Source organism: Cornus florida, unplaced genomic scaffold (assembly GCF_030987335.1).
Source record: "Cornus florida cultivar Cherokee Brave unplaced genomic scaffold, ASM3098733v1 CherokeeBrave_3.0.0_Hap2_Chr05, whole genome shotgun sequence".
Taxonomy (NCBI): domain Eukaryota; kingdom Viridiplantae; phylum Streptophyta; class Magnoliopsida; order Cornales; family Cornaceae; genus Cornus; species Cornus florida.
The window spans coordinates 100,981,902-100,994,964 of record NW_026775575.1 but is presented as its reverse complement, the minus strand read 5'-3'; the positions used below and the strand labels follow the sequence as shown (position 1 = coordinate 100,994,964).

The 13,063-nt window shown below is 33.5% G+C and overlaps 2 protein-coding genes across 2 annotated transcripts; both read left to right on the top strand.

Annotated features, from left to right (window-relative positions):
- The first annotated feature begins 6,445 nt into the window (after nucleotides 1–6,445).
- Nucleotides 6,446–8,633, top strand: LOC132308014 (GDSL esterase/lipase At2g04570-like). Its single transcript, XM_059805957.1, has 3 exons — nucleotides 6,446–6,858; nucleotides 7,223–7,712; nucleotides 8,291–8,633. Exons 1-3 carry the CDS (start codon nucleotides 6,493–6,495, stop codon nucleotides 8,482–8,484), a joined length of 1,050 nt encoding a protein of 349 aa, XP_059661940.1. The 5' UTR covers nucleotides 6,446–6,492; the 3' UTR covers nucleotides 8,485–8,633.
- Nucleotides 8,634–11,902: 3,269 nt separating this feature from the next.
- Nucleotides 11,903–12,787, top strand: LOC132308013 (uncharacterized). The gene has a single exon (XM_059805956.1). It carries the CDS (start codon nucleotides 11,984–11,986, stop codon nucleotides 12,584–12,586), a length of 603 nt encoding a protein of 200 aa, XP_059661939.1. The 5' UTR covers nucleotides 11,903–11,983; the 3' UTR covers nucleotides 12,587–12,787.
- Nucleotides 12,788–13,063: the final 276 nt, after the last annotated feature.

Genomic DNA, 13,063 nt, shown 5'->3' with positions numbered 1-13,063 from the left:
TATATATATATGTGCATGTTTGAATTGATAGGAAGAGTTACTTCCTAAATTAAGGCATTGATTAGTGAAGGGCGTGAAAGAGCTTCTTCCTACACACAAATAGAAAGCTTCAATTGATCTCATTCTAAATCAAGACTTCCAATGTGAGGTATAGAGCCGTTTCCTTGATAAACTAATACATTGATCCCTTATGTATATGTGAGTGAATGATTTGCCTAAAAGGATACACAGTGACGATCATTCATACGTGTGACATGAGTACACGTGTGAGTGATCATGGTCGTTTGTTACTGCACAACGTAATGCATTGTACTGTAAAATTAGGGAACATTATACCGTAAAATTAGAGATCTATATGTATAGAATTGGGGGTCGAAATTGAGATATCCATATTGGGTACATGAGAATGGTATCCAATCAAATAAAATTCTTGCTAAAGCTCAATGACCCTTGAGAGATTTTATGATATAGAGAAGATTGACTTGGTCAGCTAAGAAAATGTTGAACAGTATTGCAGTTCGCTACTTCCATTTAAATTGCACACAAAACCAACAGGATGCCTAATTCCATTATAGAATGACTGATTTTTTTTTTTTTTTTTTTTTTTTTTTTAGTTAAAGGGTAAGCATTTGACATCAGTATGCCTCATTCAACGACAATCTTAGTACTTAATTATTGAGAAAAACCATTATCTTAAAGATTATGTGGAGACTCGATCAACAAATTAAGATGGATTCTCTAAGATGAGCCAAATTAATAAATGCAAATTTTGTACAAAAGAAATAACGACATGTGACGGAAAAATTAAGATGGTTTCGCTACGCGTTTATGAACGTTCCTTAATCAAATCCCAACGAAGAAATTAATTAAATTAGGCTTGATTTCAGGGCTCGTTGAGTGGTTACTGTCAGATCATAAAAAAAAATTCCAAATATAGAAAACGCCATGACTTCAAAAAACATAAAGATTTTCACAGAATACAGCACCATGCGTCAGTATTCAAGGTATCAAATGATATTCCAAGATTATCAAATTATATTTTTACTTTAAAAAATTCAAAACATTTTTTAAGGTTTTCAAATTATCTAAGGTTAGTATATGAATTTTATTCATGTTAAACCGAGTCCAAACATAGGTCAAAAGTGATCCAAACTATGTAAGCTTTTACCAGCTTATTTCCGAAGTTCGATTAGAACACGCTTAAGTTTTTCAAAGTGTGATTGAACGTCATAAAGCACACTTCTGAGATACTCCGATGTACCTTCCATCTCCATAATTTAATCTTCATTTTGAATTTAAAATCATACAGAAAGGTTATAAATGGCTAAGCGGAAGCGATGAATATTCAACAATGAATTAAGAAACAACTTTAAATCCACAAATTTAAGTTATTGTATTAATAATTGAATACCTAATTTTGTTCTCTACATACATGTGTTTATAATGAAAAAGGAAACTGTGACTAAAAATAAACCTAAAAAGAAACTTTAGCTAAAAATTATGAAAAAAATAGAATAAAAAACTCTTAATCAATAAAATTACTGAAGCACAATTCGTGTCTGTTTAGGCCATAAATAACAAAAATTCTGAAATATTCAACGTACTTTTTATACGATAGAAAAACTCGATTTTGAGGCCCTAAATGATGGAATTTAGTCAAAAAAAAAAAAAAAGGGCACAACAAAGTGACGAGTAATGCTCATTGGTTCATTTGTACTCGAAAAATTGTCCTTTCGACACTCTCCCGAAAAAACTATGTCCAAACATTCTCTTCTCTGTAATCCACGGTTAAACCTTCACTTTTCACTTTGAACGCCAAAGAAAATACCCATTAAACTACAATTTTTGGTAAGCCATCAAATTCAAACATATCATTTTCTAGACATTTAATATTCTGATAGTACTTTTGTTCAAACTGCGTCATTGTTTTTGAATGGTTGATTTGGAAATATATAGATTTAGTATTTACTTGTGGTATTATTTTGAAAATGAAGGCATTAAACCATAACCTCCATTTCTGCTGAAAAGCTTTCAATTGCTTCCACTTGCAAGAACTTATTGATATTTTGGTGGGTAGTTGTCCGCTTGTACTTAGAAATTGTTAGATTGTTATTGATGGATTTGATAGTACAGTATTACATAAATGCTTGATTAGATGACCTTCAATGGGCTCATTCATTCATTTCAATCATATCATATTAACATCTTTAAGTCATCGTCAATATTAATTATGTAATCCATCAACTAGACCCTTTAGTTGACATAATGTCATCTCAAGTATCGTGTCTCCTATATTCCAAAAATATCTTTTTAAAAATCGATCAAGAGAGGATTACGTATTTATTTCATGATAAGATTATAAGATAGAATAGATTGATTCAATTTCGTATGGACTTTTTACTCTCTTCCAGATAATTCGAATTAACATTAGATATTATTAATGTCTCTAACTTTCACTTGTAGAACTCTCATCTAAAGTTTTCTTTTCCATTTGTCTATCACGTACACTAAAATATAATACTGTAGTAGTTAATTAATGTTATTGCAACCAAAATTCAAAAGAAAACAAAAGGATTGTTTTTTGGTAAATGAGCAAAAAAAAATAAAAAATGGTGGTTAATTTGCCAAACATTGCCTGAGCTAATTTGAAAGATTAATTTCAACTAAATGTTATTGCCAAACAAATTTCTTTAATTTTGCTTTTAGAACTGACCGCGATCGAGTTCAAGGAATGGCATTAACTAAAAGCAAGAAAAGTAAGTTCACTAGCACGTAAAGGAAGCCTCCATATATTGCCTCACATAGTGAAACTTTCACACACAAAATCACATAGTTGGACCAGTGAAGTGAAGAGAGTCAAGAGACCCCCTTTTCTGATTTGATTGTCCCATCTTCCAAATAAGTATTAACTCAATTCCTCATGTTGAGAGCAGAGAAAAAATTCAGCCAATTATCGTGTTCGGACACTCATCCGTGGATGCCAAAAACAACAACCAGATTACAATCAATAATACTGAACATACTTGATCAAACCTTACCTTTCAGAACCAAAATTAGTGTAAACCAGGGAAAGATTTGTAGCTAGCTAACTAGGGTTAACTACAACAAAACTGACCTATAGCAGCGGAAAAAATCGCCGCTATAGGGTGAGCAACCTTTCCACCTGCATTTTTCACAAGAGTAGAGAGACTAGAAAAGAAAACATGCACAGAGAGGACGTTTAGATGGCAGCTTATTTTTGGCCGCCAATAAAATTTAGCCCTCTAATCCGTATTTTCTTGCGGTGGTTTTTCGCCAAGTCTTGAGATCGACAACGTTCAATTGGAGCCTCTGTCATAAGTATGTGATGGTTTTGGTTCACATTTATCCGGATGCAGCCTCTGCCGTACTTATGTGATGGTTTTGGTTCACATTTATCCGGATGCAGCCTCTGCCGTACTTATGTGATGGTTTTCGTTCACATTTTTCTGGATGCTGTTTGTTGCATGGCCGATGCAGGTTATGCCTCAACACACTATAATCAATGGTTTTTGCATCCGTGGTCACATGACTGAGCAAGAACAAGCATGTCACGAGCACTATGATGAGCAAAGCTCTTGTGCCTTTGGACATGCTTGTCATTTAAATTGATATAGATCAATTTGCATGCAGATATATGCATGTTTGAACTTATAGGAAAAGTTTCTTTCTAAATTAAGGCATATATATATGGTTTGTGAAGGGCGTTAAAGAGCTTCTTCCTACACACAAATGGAAAGCTTTAATTGATCTCTACCTAAATCAAGACTTTCAAATGTGAGGTTGGAATAATTGAGTGATTTGAAATGTGAGGATGGAATAATTGAATATTTCACTTTCTCAATTATTCATGTTTCATGTGTGTTTTGGTTAAGTTTAGATCTAATTAGGACTTGAATAGCATAAAATTAATACGTTAGAATTGATTCTGAGCAAGTTTCGTCTTGCACTATTCTCCACCTGAATAGTCCAAGATGAATATGGACCGGTACAAGTGTTCTCTGGACCAAGTTAGACCCGCGCAAACCAACGACTGCTGCACCTTCGTTATGAATTTGTTTTTTGAAGACTTGCTAAAGACCGAGTTGGCTTCGAAAAAGTGGTTAAACAAATTTGAAGTTAAGTGCATAATATAAATTGAAACGAAATTTGTCAATACGATGACCTTATGGGAACATTTCTACACCTAGTTGAAGAGTAAGCACGATTGCCACCAATTAATTGGAAATGTTACAAACAAACTTAATTTGGATAAGGAGACATGTTAAGTCTTTTCCTTTAGCATTGATATTCCTACATGTCGAGGGTGAGTGATGTCCCACATTTTGTTAGTTTTTTCAACCAAACAGAAAAAAAATGTAAAAACATTGCATGTAAGATTCTTGGAGTAGTATACTTGCAAGAGAAACCCTAGAAATTCTTATATGTAATTAGGTGCCAAGAATTAACTAGTATGTGACACGTGAATTTAAATGGCATGGTGTCATCCTTGCATTAAATATTTTTTTGATATCAATATCTAAGTCATACTTGCATCATTGCATAAACGCTTGGTAGAAATAAAAAGTTGGTGCTAAATGAAGTCTTCATGGATCGCTTAAATTTTTTCCCCTTTAAGTCTAACTAATCCAATTATGATGTGCCATCCAAGTTTCATCACGAATTCATGCACTAGTTATTTAATCACTTAATTTAGGATACAATTAAATACTAAACAGAAAAGTGAAAATAAAACTTAGCGTCCGTTAAAATATTTTTTGGAAATTATTTTTCGGTATTTGAAAGATTCAAGTTTTGAAAATGATTTTCCATGTAAATTATTTTATCTTCAAATGACTGAAAATAATTTATCAAAAAGTTTCCGTAAGTCATTTTTTGCAGATTATCATAGATCATTTAACCATTCGTATTCTTATTGAACCCCTATTTTCCTTCAACAATTAATTTTTTTCAGTTTATTCTCTCTATATGCATATATAGAGTGAGAGGATAGAGAAAGAGCAACACAAATTTGAGTTTATTGAGGAACAATTTAGACAGAGAGTATGTTCTGATATAGAGAGAGAGTGAAGAGAAAAAGTAGCGTGTAGAGGGACGGTTAGCATGGAGAGGAAGAAAGTAACGAATGAGAAAGGGACAGTTTAGGGGGTTGCTCATTACCCCCACCCCCGAAAAATAAATAAATAAATATAAATTAAAAAAAAAAAAAAAAACAGTAGGGAGCAGTACTAATAGTAGATTGCAAAATTTGTACTATACTTTTAGCTCCCTCGATCCATATTGGAAGCATGAAAATCACTTACTTTGACTCCTTGCTCCAGGTTGGAAGCATGAAATTCAAAGATGTGTAGAGTGCTCACAGCGCAAATAAGGTCATAATTTGACGCCATCAAAAAAATTTTTTTTTTTTTTTTTAAATCTTCTAGTATTATTATTATTATTATTATTTTAATCTTCTTGAAAAGAAACTCTCATTTGTCAGATTCAATGATATCGTATTCAGTGATATCAAGTCTTTAATCTTCTGATAGTTTTGTTCAAACTGCTTCATTTGTTTTGGATGGTGGATTTGGGAATATATGGATGTTGTATCTACTCCTGGTATTATTTTGAGAAAGTAGGCATTAAACCCTAACCTCCATTTCTGCTGAAAGCTTTCAATGGCCGGCCACTTACAAGAACTAGTCATTTTCCGCCCACTCATCCACATGAACCCGTCCTGTCTCTCTTTTTCTTCATCCCTTTCTTTCTTTCTTGATATTCAGTGGGTAGTTGTACATTGACAATGGTACATTATTAATGATTTGATAGTAGAGCTAGAATTATGGGGCTCATTCCTTCATTTTGCTTCGAGCTTCTGATTGACATACTTTGGTTAAAATTTGCTTCATTTAAATCATATCATACTTACATCAATATTAATCATGTACTCAATCGACTACGTACCCTTTCGGTTACAAGTTAGTTGTCACCTATCTATTTCATTATTAGATTAAAATCTAATAGTTCATTAATGTTATCGCTACCAAAAGAAAAGAAAAGGTTTTATTTCAGTTACATGTTATTGTCAAACCACCAATTTTTTTTTTTTTTTTTTTTTCCTCCTTCTAGAACTGACCGCGAGTTCAAGGAATGGCATTAACTAAAAGCAAGAAAAGTAAGTTCACCACTAATGGAAGCCTCTATATATTGCCTCACACACAAAAATTCACATAGTTGGGCTCGTGAAGTGAAGAGATTTGATGGTCCCATTTACCAACCAAATATGCAACATTCATTTTTTCCCTCATTGTCTAATGAGTCATGCTAGGTGTGGTCAGTCCTACTGACATATGAATTTAAGTATACGCACCTATCATTTATTAATTAGAGCTCCCAACAAACTTCTTCACTTAATTGATTTTGGCTGTTATTTATTCATCACAAACCCTTCTTTCACACTTCATAGCCAACATTGTTGGAAAACAAGGTGAAATGGGATACATGGTCATGTCATGGCTCTTCTTGACTCAATTCCTAATGCTTCATGCTGAGAGCAAAGCCAAAGTTCCCGCTATTATCGTGTTCGGAGATTCATCCGTGGATGCCGGAAACAACAATCAGATTCCTACCATTGCTCGGAGCAATTTTGAGCCTTATGGCCGCAACTTTGCTGGTGGTAGGCCAACCGGGCGATTTTCCAATGGCCGGATTCCTACTGATTTCATCTCCGGGGCTTTTGGGCTCAAACCAATCGTCCCTGCCTACTTAGATCCAATGTATAACATATCGGATTTTGCCTATGGTGTCACTTTTGCTTCAGCAGGAACTGGCTATGACAATGCCACTGCTGATGTACTAGTAAGTCCCCAATATTCATATATCTGTCTATATGCATAAAAGTTCACTGATTTTGTAGTATAATGGTTCACTTTTTCTTTTCTTTTTTGACCCAAAATGGGCTTTTTGTGGGGCTTTTGACCCGTTTCTCTTACGGTTTTTGGAGTTTGCTTGGAGATAGCACCTGAAAGCCATAATTCAAAGAGTGAGAAAGAGAGAGAGAGAGAGTGAAATCTTTCGCCAAATCTTAACGGTGGAAGTAGACTTTATGCTGTACTGTGTTGGTGTGTGTCTACTTTTCTGCCAAATAATTTTTATTATGTTCTTAATTCGCGGTGTTTGTCTATCATGCTTGACTTTCTACTGTTATATTCATGCCTTACAGGATGTGATACCACTGTGGAAGGAACTGGAATACTACAAGGATTATCAGAAGAAACTGAGAGCATTTCTAGGTGTAAAGAAGGCCAATGATAGATTAAGTAAAGCATTGTATGTTTTGAGCATGGGAACAAATGACTTCCTCGAGAACTACTACACACTTCCTGACCGGCAATCGCAGATGTCCATAGACCAGTATGAAGATTTTCTCATTTCAATCGCCAAAGGTTTCATCCAAAACTTGTACGGTCTAGGAGCTCGGAAAATATCCCTCGGAGGGCTTCCTCCCATGGGGTGTTTGCCACTGGAGAGAACAACAAACTTCATGAATGGATATGAATGTATGGAGAGTTACAACACGGTAGCTTTGGCTTTCAATGACAAATTGAAGGGTTTGGTGGGAAAACTAAACAAGGGCCTACCAGGGATCAGAGTTGTCCTATCAAATCCCTACCAAATTCTCCTGCAGATAATTCAGAAACCTTCCTCATATGGTAATTAAATACCTTTAATCACCACTCCACGTTTGATCATATATATGATTTATCTCTATCACTAATTTTTTTCTTTTTCTTTTTTGGGGCAAATAACTTCAGGCCACCGTTTGTACTTTGTAGGAGATTTGAATCATCTTTCTTTTACTTTGAAATGAGAAAAAATACCGTTATATCACATGTCCAAGTAATTTTTTCACTAGTTAAGTCATAAGTTTTGGAGTAGTTAGCTAAATAAGGAGGAAATGTATTAACAATATTTAACTTATTTCTTTCTTTTCTTATAGATCGACCATGTCTAGAACTAAAATATTTATACACTTCCTGTCTGAGACAACTGTATAACTTCCCCTCCCTTAAATTTGTCATTGAAGAATTTAAAGTATCATAGTGGATATATTTAGTGTTTGTATATAAATATTTATCTAGAATTTGACTCAACACACACGTGTGATCGCTGTGTGTCGTCCGATGAATTACAAAGTAAAAATTTTTCCAACTTTCCAAAATTGTAGTTAAGAGTGGAAACATTTGTAACCGTTTGATCTATAATGAATCCTTGGTTTCTTGATTGGCAGGATATGATGAGGCAGCAGTGGCATGTTGTGCAACCGGGATGTTTGAGATGGGTTACGCCTGTGATCGATATAATCCATTTACATGCACGGATGCCAACAAATATGTATTTTGGGATTCATTTCATCCTACTGAAAAGACTAATCATTTAGTTGCTGATCATCTCGTTAAGACTGTTCTATCTGAGTTCCTTTGATATGTGTCGTCCTAGCTACTGGTTGAACACAAGCAGCAGCTAAGGGTTTGTTTGGTAATAGTGTGAGACTTGAGTTTTCTTCGTGCCTATATGTAAGTATGCTTTTAATTAGAGCATAATATTTATTAGATTACTGTTGTTATTCATTATATTTTTATTTGCTTGTTCGATTTCTTACCATTTTGATCCAACAAAATAAAATTATTCAATTAAAATTTCTGGTTAATTTGAAGAAAAAAAAGGAGAGAACAGAAGAAAGGAGTGTTGTTCCAAAAGCTCCCACCAGCGAGTAATGGAACACAACAAGCAGCTAAGAGTTTGTTTGGTAATAATTTTTGTTTTGTGACATCAGTCCCACTGATATTAATCAGTCGGAATTAGGGGCGGATTCAGAAAATTATGTGAGAGGGAACGGTCTTTGACAATATAAAGAAAAAAGAAAATTCAAACCATTAATGGGGAGCAATAGTGAAATTTTTCTATATTTCCAATGGGGCCGGGTAATATAAGAAAAAAGCACAAGTATAATACCGAAAATAAAAATTCCAGTGGAGACAATTGTCTCCACTAGGCCTTACGTATATATGTCCGTGCGTGTCTGATTTTTGAACTCAAAATCATTATTTGCGTAGTTAAAATTGCCCGACCTTTGAACTCCGAATCACTATTCTTTAATTTTTCTCAGGCGACTAAAACACAATTTGTTTCCATAGTGGTGACACACTTCTTAGAACATCTCCAATGGCCTCTCAAATAGGCTTTCAAACTCAATATATAGTAGATGGATAAAAATAAGGCACTCCAACTCTCACATTTTGAGATTCTCAAATGTATTCTCAAATGTAGTAGCTTTCAAATGGTCTCTCAAACTCAAAATATAGCAAGTGAATAAAAATAGACACTCCAATAGGCTATCTCAAAAGTCCTTTCATATTTTGAAATTGTCAAAAGTTGTTAAAATGAAAATAATGCACCACAATGGGCTCTCAAAACATGAAATGATTGTTGTATCAAAAAATAACGTTTTGAATGAAATGCACCATTAAACCAAAATGATAAAAATATAACATTTTGACATTGTATCTCTTCTTAAAATATAAATTTAGTATAAAAAATATGGCATTTTGCATTCAACATGAGAAAGATAGAGAATCTAAAGAACAACTATGGGACAACAAGAAAAGCAAGACATGTGCGGATCGTTTAGCAATATCTTTGTGCGAACAAAATCATAACACTAGTTTAAACACATAGGGACATACAAGTTTTTTCTTTACCTAATCTGTCGAAACCTCAAAATTATCTTCACCTTGTTCCATTCTTTTTGGACTCACCGAAAAAGTTCAAATTAACAACCAATCATGTATACGGATCACATGCTTTTAATAATTCTTTCTTGTCTAAGTTCGAGACCTATTTGTATTTTTGTATATTCCATGGCCCTCGTGAATGCCAAAAATAACAACAATATTAATAATAAAGTAAAATAATAACGGCTTCATATTTATTATATCAATTCATTTCGTTCATTTCTAAATAAAATAGATTTTTTTTTTTTTATTAACGTTTATTGTTGTAAGTATGATCCTCTTTTATGGACAATGACGAAGATGTGGAGTTGGTATAAATTCCAAAAATAACAATAATAATAAGAGTAAATTAAGGAAAATTAATAAGGCTCTATGCTTATCATATCAATTACAACGTTGTTCATTTCCGATAAAAATTGTATTAACGTGTAAGTTAAGTATATATGATCCTCATTTATGGACAATGACAAGAAGTGGAGTAGGTATAAACCTACCACAAAAATAATATATTGTTGAATTACAAATAACTAATTAATAACATGTCAAAAATATTTCACAAGGCACAATTATATGGACAATTATTATGGAAGAAGGTCAAGTTTACAAATTTAATCTTTGACATTTCACAAGGCACAATTATATGGACAATTATTATGGAAGAAGGTCAAGTTTACAAATTTAATCTTTGACATTTATTACATATAAGTGTTTTTACACTGGATAGTAGGAATTTTTTTTAACTAATTGTACTTAAAATTGTATAAATTTGAGATTGAACTCAAGCATGTGCAACCAAAATAATAGAGGTCTTATTTTTAGGTTTGAATATTATGACTAAATGCGAATCCAAAGTTGGACTCGCAATTCAAAGTAGTTGAAAATTTTATTTTAAATATTTTTTCCCCAAATAGAAGTTGGATATTAAATATTATTATATTAGTGGGGAAACATTAGTCTACAGAAGTGTACGCCACTGGATCCAATCGAGGCTCTCCTTGGTTATTCCAAATTATGAATTGCACTCTCAATAACCCACGCGCTCTTCTAAGATTGTTTGGCAACACTTCCCACCAACTTGACAAATTACACACATACATGCATACATACATATATATATATATATATATATATATATATATATATTTCTTAATATTGTGCCTCTAAACTAAAATTCTGACTCCACCCTAAATATGGTTAGATATTAAGATAAATATGGCTAAATATTAAGAATATCTATCATTTATTTTGTAGAGGTGAGCATGAATTTAACACAAGTTATGGGGTTGGGACAAGTTTTGAGAGACATTTGTCACGCCGGTGCCTCCCTTTATACTTTTATTTTTAAAAATTAAAAATTATATATATATATATATAAGTATATACATTATTGTGTTCATATTTATACATATATATCATTATTTACTATGTGCTTACATGGTATAGAATTTATAGTTTTTATCAATTTATTTATATAAATAACAAAAACAAAACAATAAAAAACGTAAATCGGCATGGTAGGGTCAAATACACCCATCTCCTTACGAGGTGGGTATGATGATTTGTGAACTTTAAACCCGTCAAGGGTATAGGCCGCGGGTATAAATTTACTCATAATTCAACATTCAGATACAAAGTTGTCTAAATTCAACCATACCCACCCCAATACCATCCCTATATAAAACATGCGATTCAAAAAAAAAAAAGGCATAGCAATGATTCTCAAATATTTATTTCTAAATGATATTTTGAATTTATTATCCGGCTCTAATAAAGATAATTTTGGACTTACAACAAGTTTAATCTATACATTCTTCAAATTTTCAAATACTCCCAACAAATTATTTTGGTATAATATTCTTAAATTAATTAACCTTTTATATGACTAAAAATAAATAATACGGAGGAAAAAATAATCTAAAAAGTGAAAGAAATATATATATATCAAATTTAGTATGTAGTCCAATTATATCGAGGAATATTCCTCCTCACGCGCCATTATTGTCTATTTGTGGAAAGCTGAAACTCTTAACCGCGCGTGAGACGTGAGTTTTATTTTTTCCTTTCTTTACTAAAATAGAACAATATAAAAATAGAGTAGAGAGTAGAATTTCAAAGAAAGACTCCTTCAAAGTCCAAAGAGAAGCTCTAACAAAAACCACCACAACCAAAGCCTGAAACAAAATCAGACCATGAAGAAGCTCTACAGCAAAGGCAAAGTGCATCCATCACCGCCGGCCATCGCCGACCATTTATCATTGCTTCCCGCCACAATTCTCACCCTCACGGTGGCTCTCTCTCCTCAAGACAGAGAAGTGTTGGCCTACCTCATCTCCTGCTCTCCAACATCCAAAAACTTCTCCGGCCACCAAAAAACCACCCGCAAAGGTGGTCTTGGTGGCGGAAGCGGCGGCGGTAGTTCTAAAGACCACCCTTCGCTGTTTCAGTGCGACTGCTTCCGGTGTTATATGAGCTATTGGGCTCGTTGGGACACCTCACCTAACCGTCAACTCATTCACGAGATCATAGATGCTTATGAAGATAGGTTGTATCAGAAGAACAAGAAGAAGGATGTCATGAAGATCAAGAAGGAAAGAAGAAAGCGAGTTTGTAACGTGTCCGACGAGGATCAGCGCGACTCCGGTGAGTCGGAACCGGTGGTGGAGGTGAGTTGCGGCGGTGGTGTTGAGGTGAAGGGTGAGGATGGTGGACAGGTGGGGTTGGAGAATAAGGGATCGTTGAGAAGGCTTGTAAGCTTCATTGGAGAGAGGATTTGGGGTGTTTGGGGCATATGAAAATGTTTATCAAGGACAAGAAAATCAGAAAGTGGTGGGTTTTTTTCGTTTTTTTTTTTTTTCTCTACATTGCAAATTTCTCTTCATTTTATTTTCCATTATTAGCTCATATTTTGTACATGATCATCCTAGTTAATTTTGTAATGTAATTAAGAAGATGGGGTAATTCTAAGACTATCTATCTTTCTTTTTCTCTCCCTCTCCATTAAAATCATAGTATATAATTTGTCTATTCATGATCTTAGAGTTATAGTTGGATGCATATAAATTTTTCAGATTTTAATTCCTTATAATTTACCATTTCAATTTCAATTTTACTTTCGTCACCCTAATTAATTTGACTTTCGAAATATAGTTAATTTGTATTTATTTTATTTGTTTATTTACTTTTATTTCGGTTCTTTGGGTCATCAGTTAAAGTTTATACAATGCCAACATTTCTCAGCATTTTTTTTTTTTTTTTTTCTCTTTAGCATT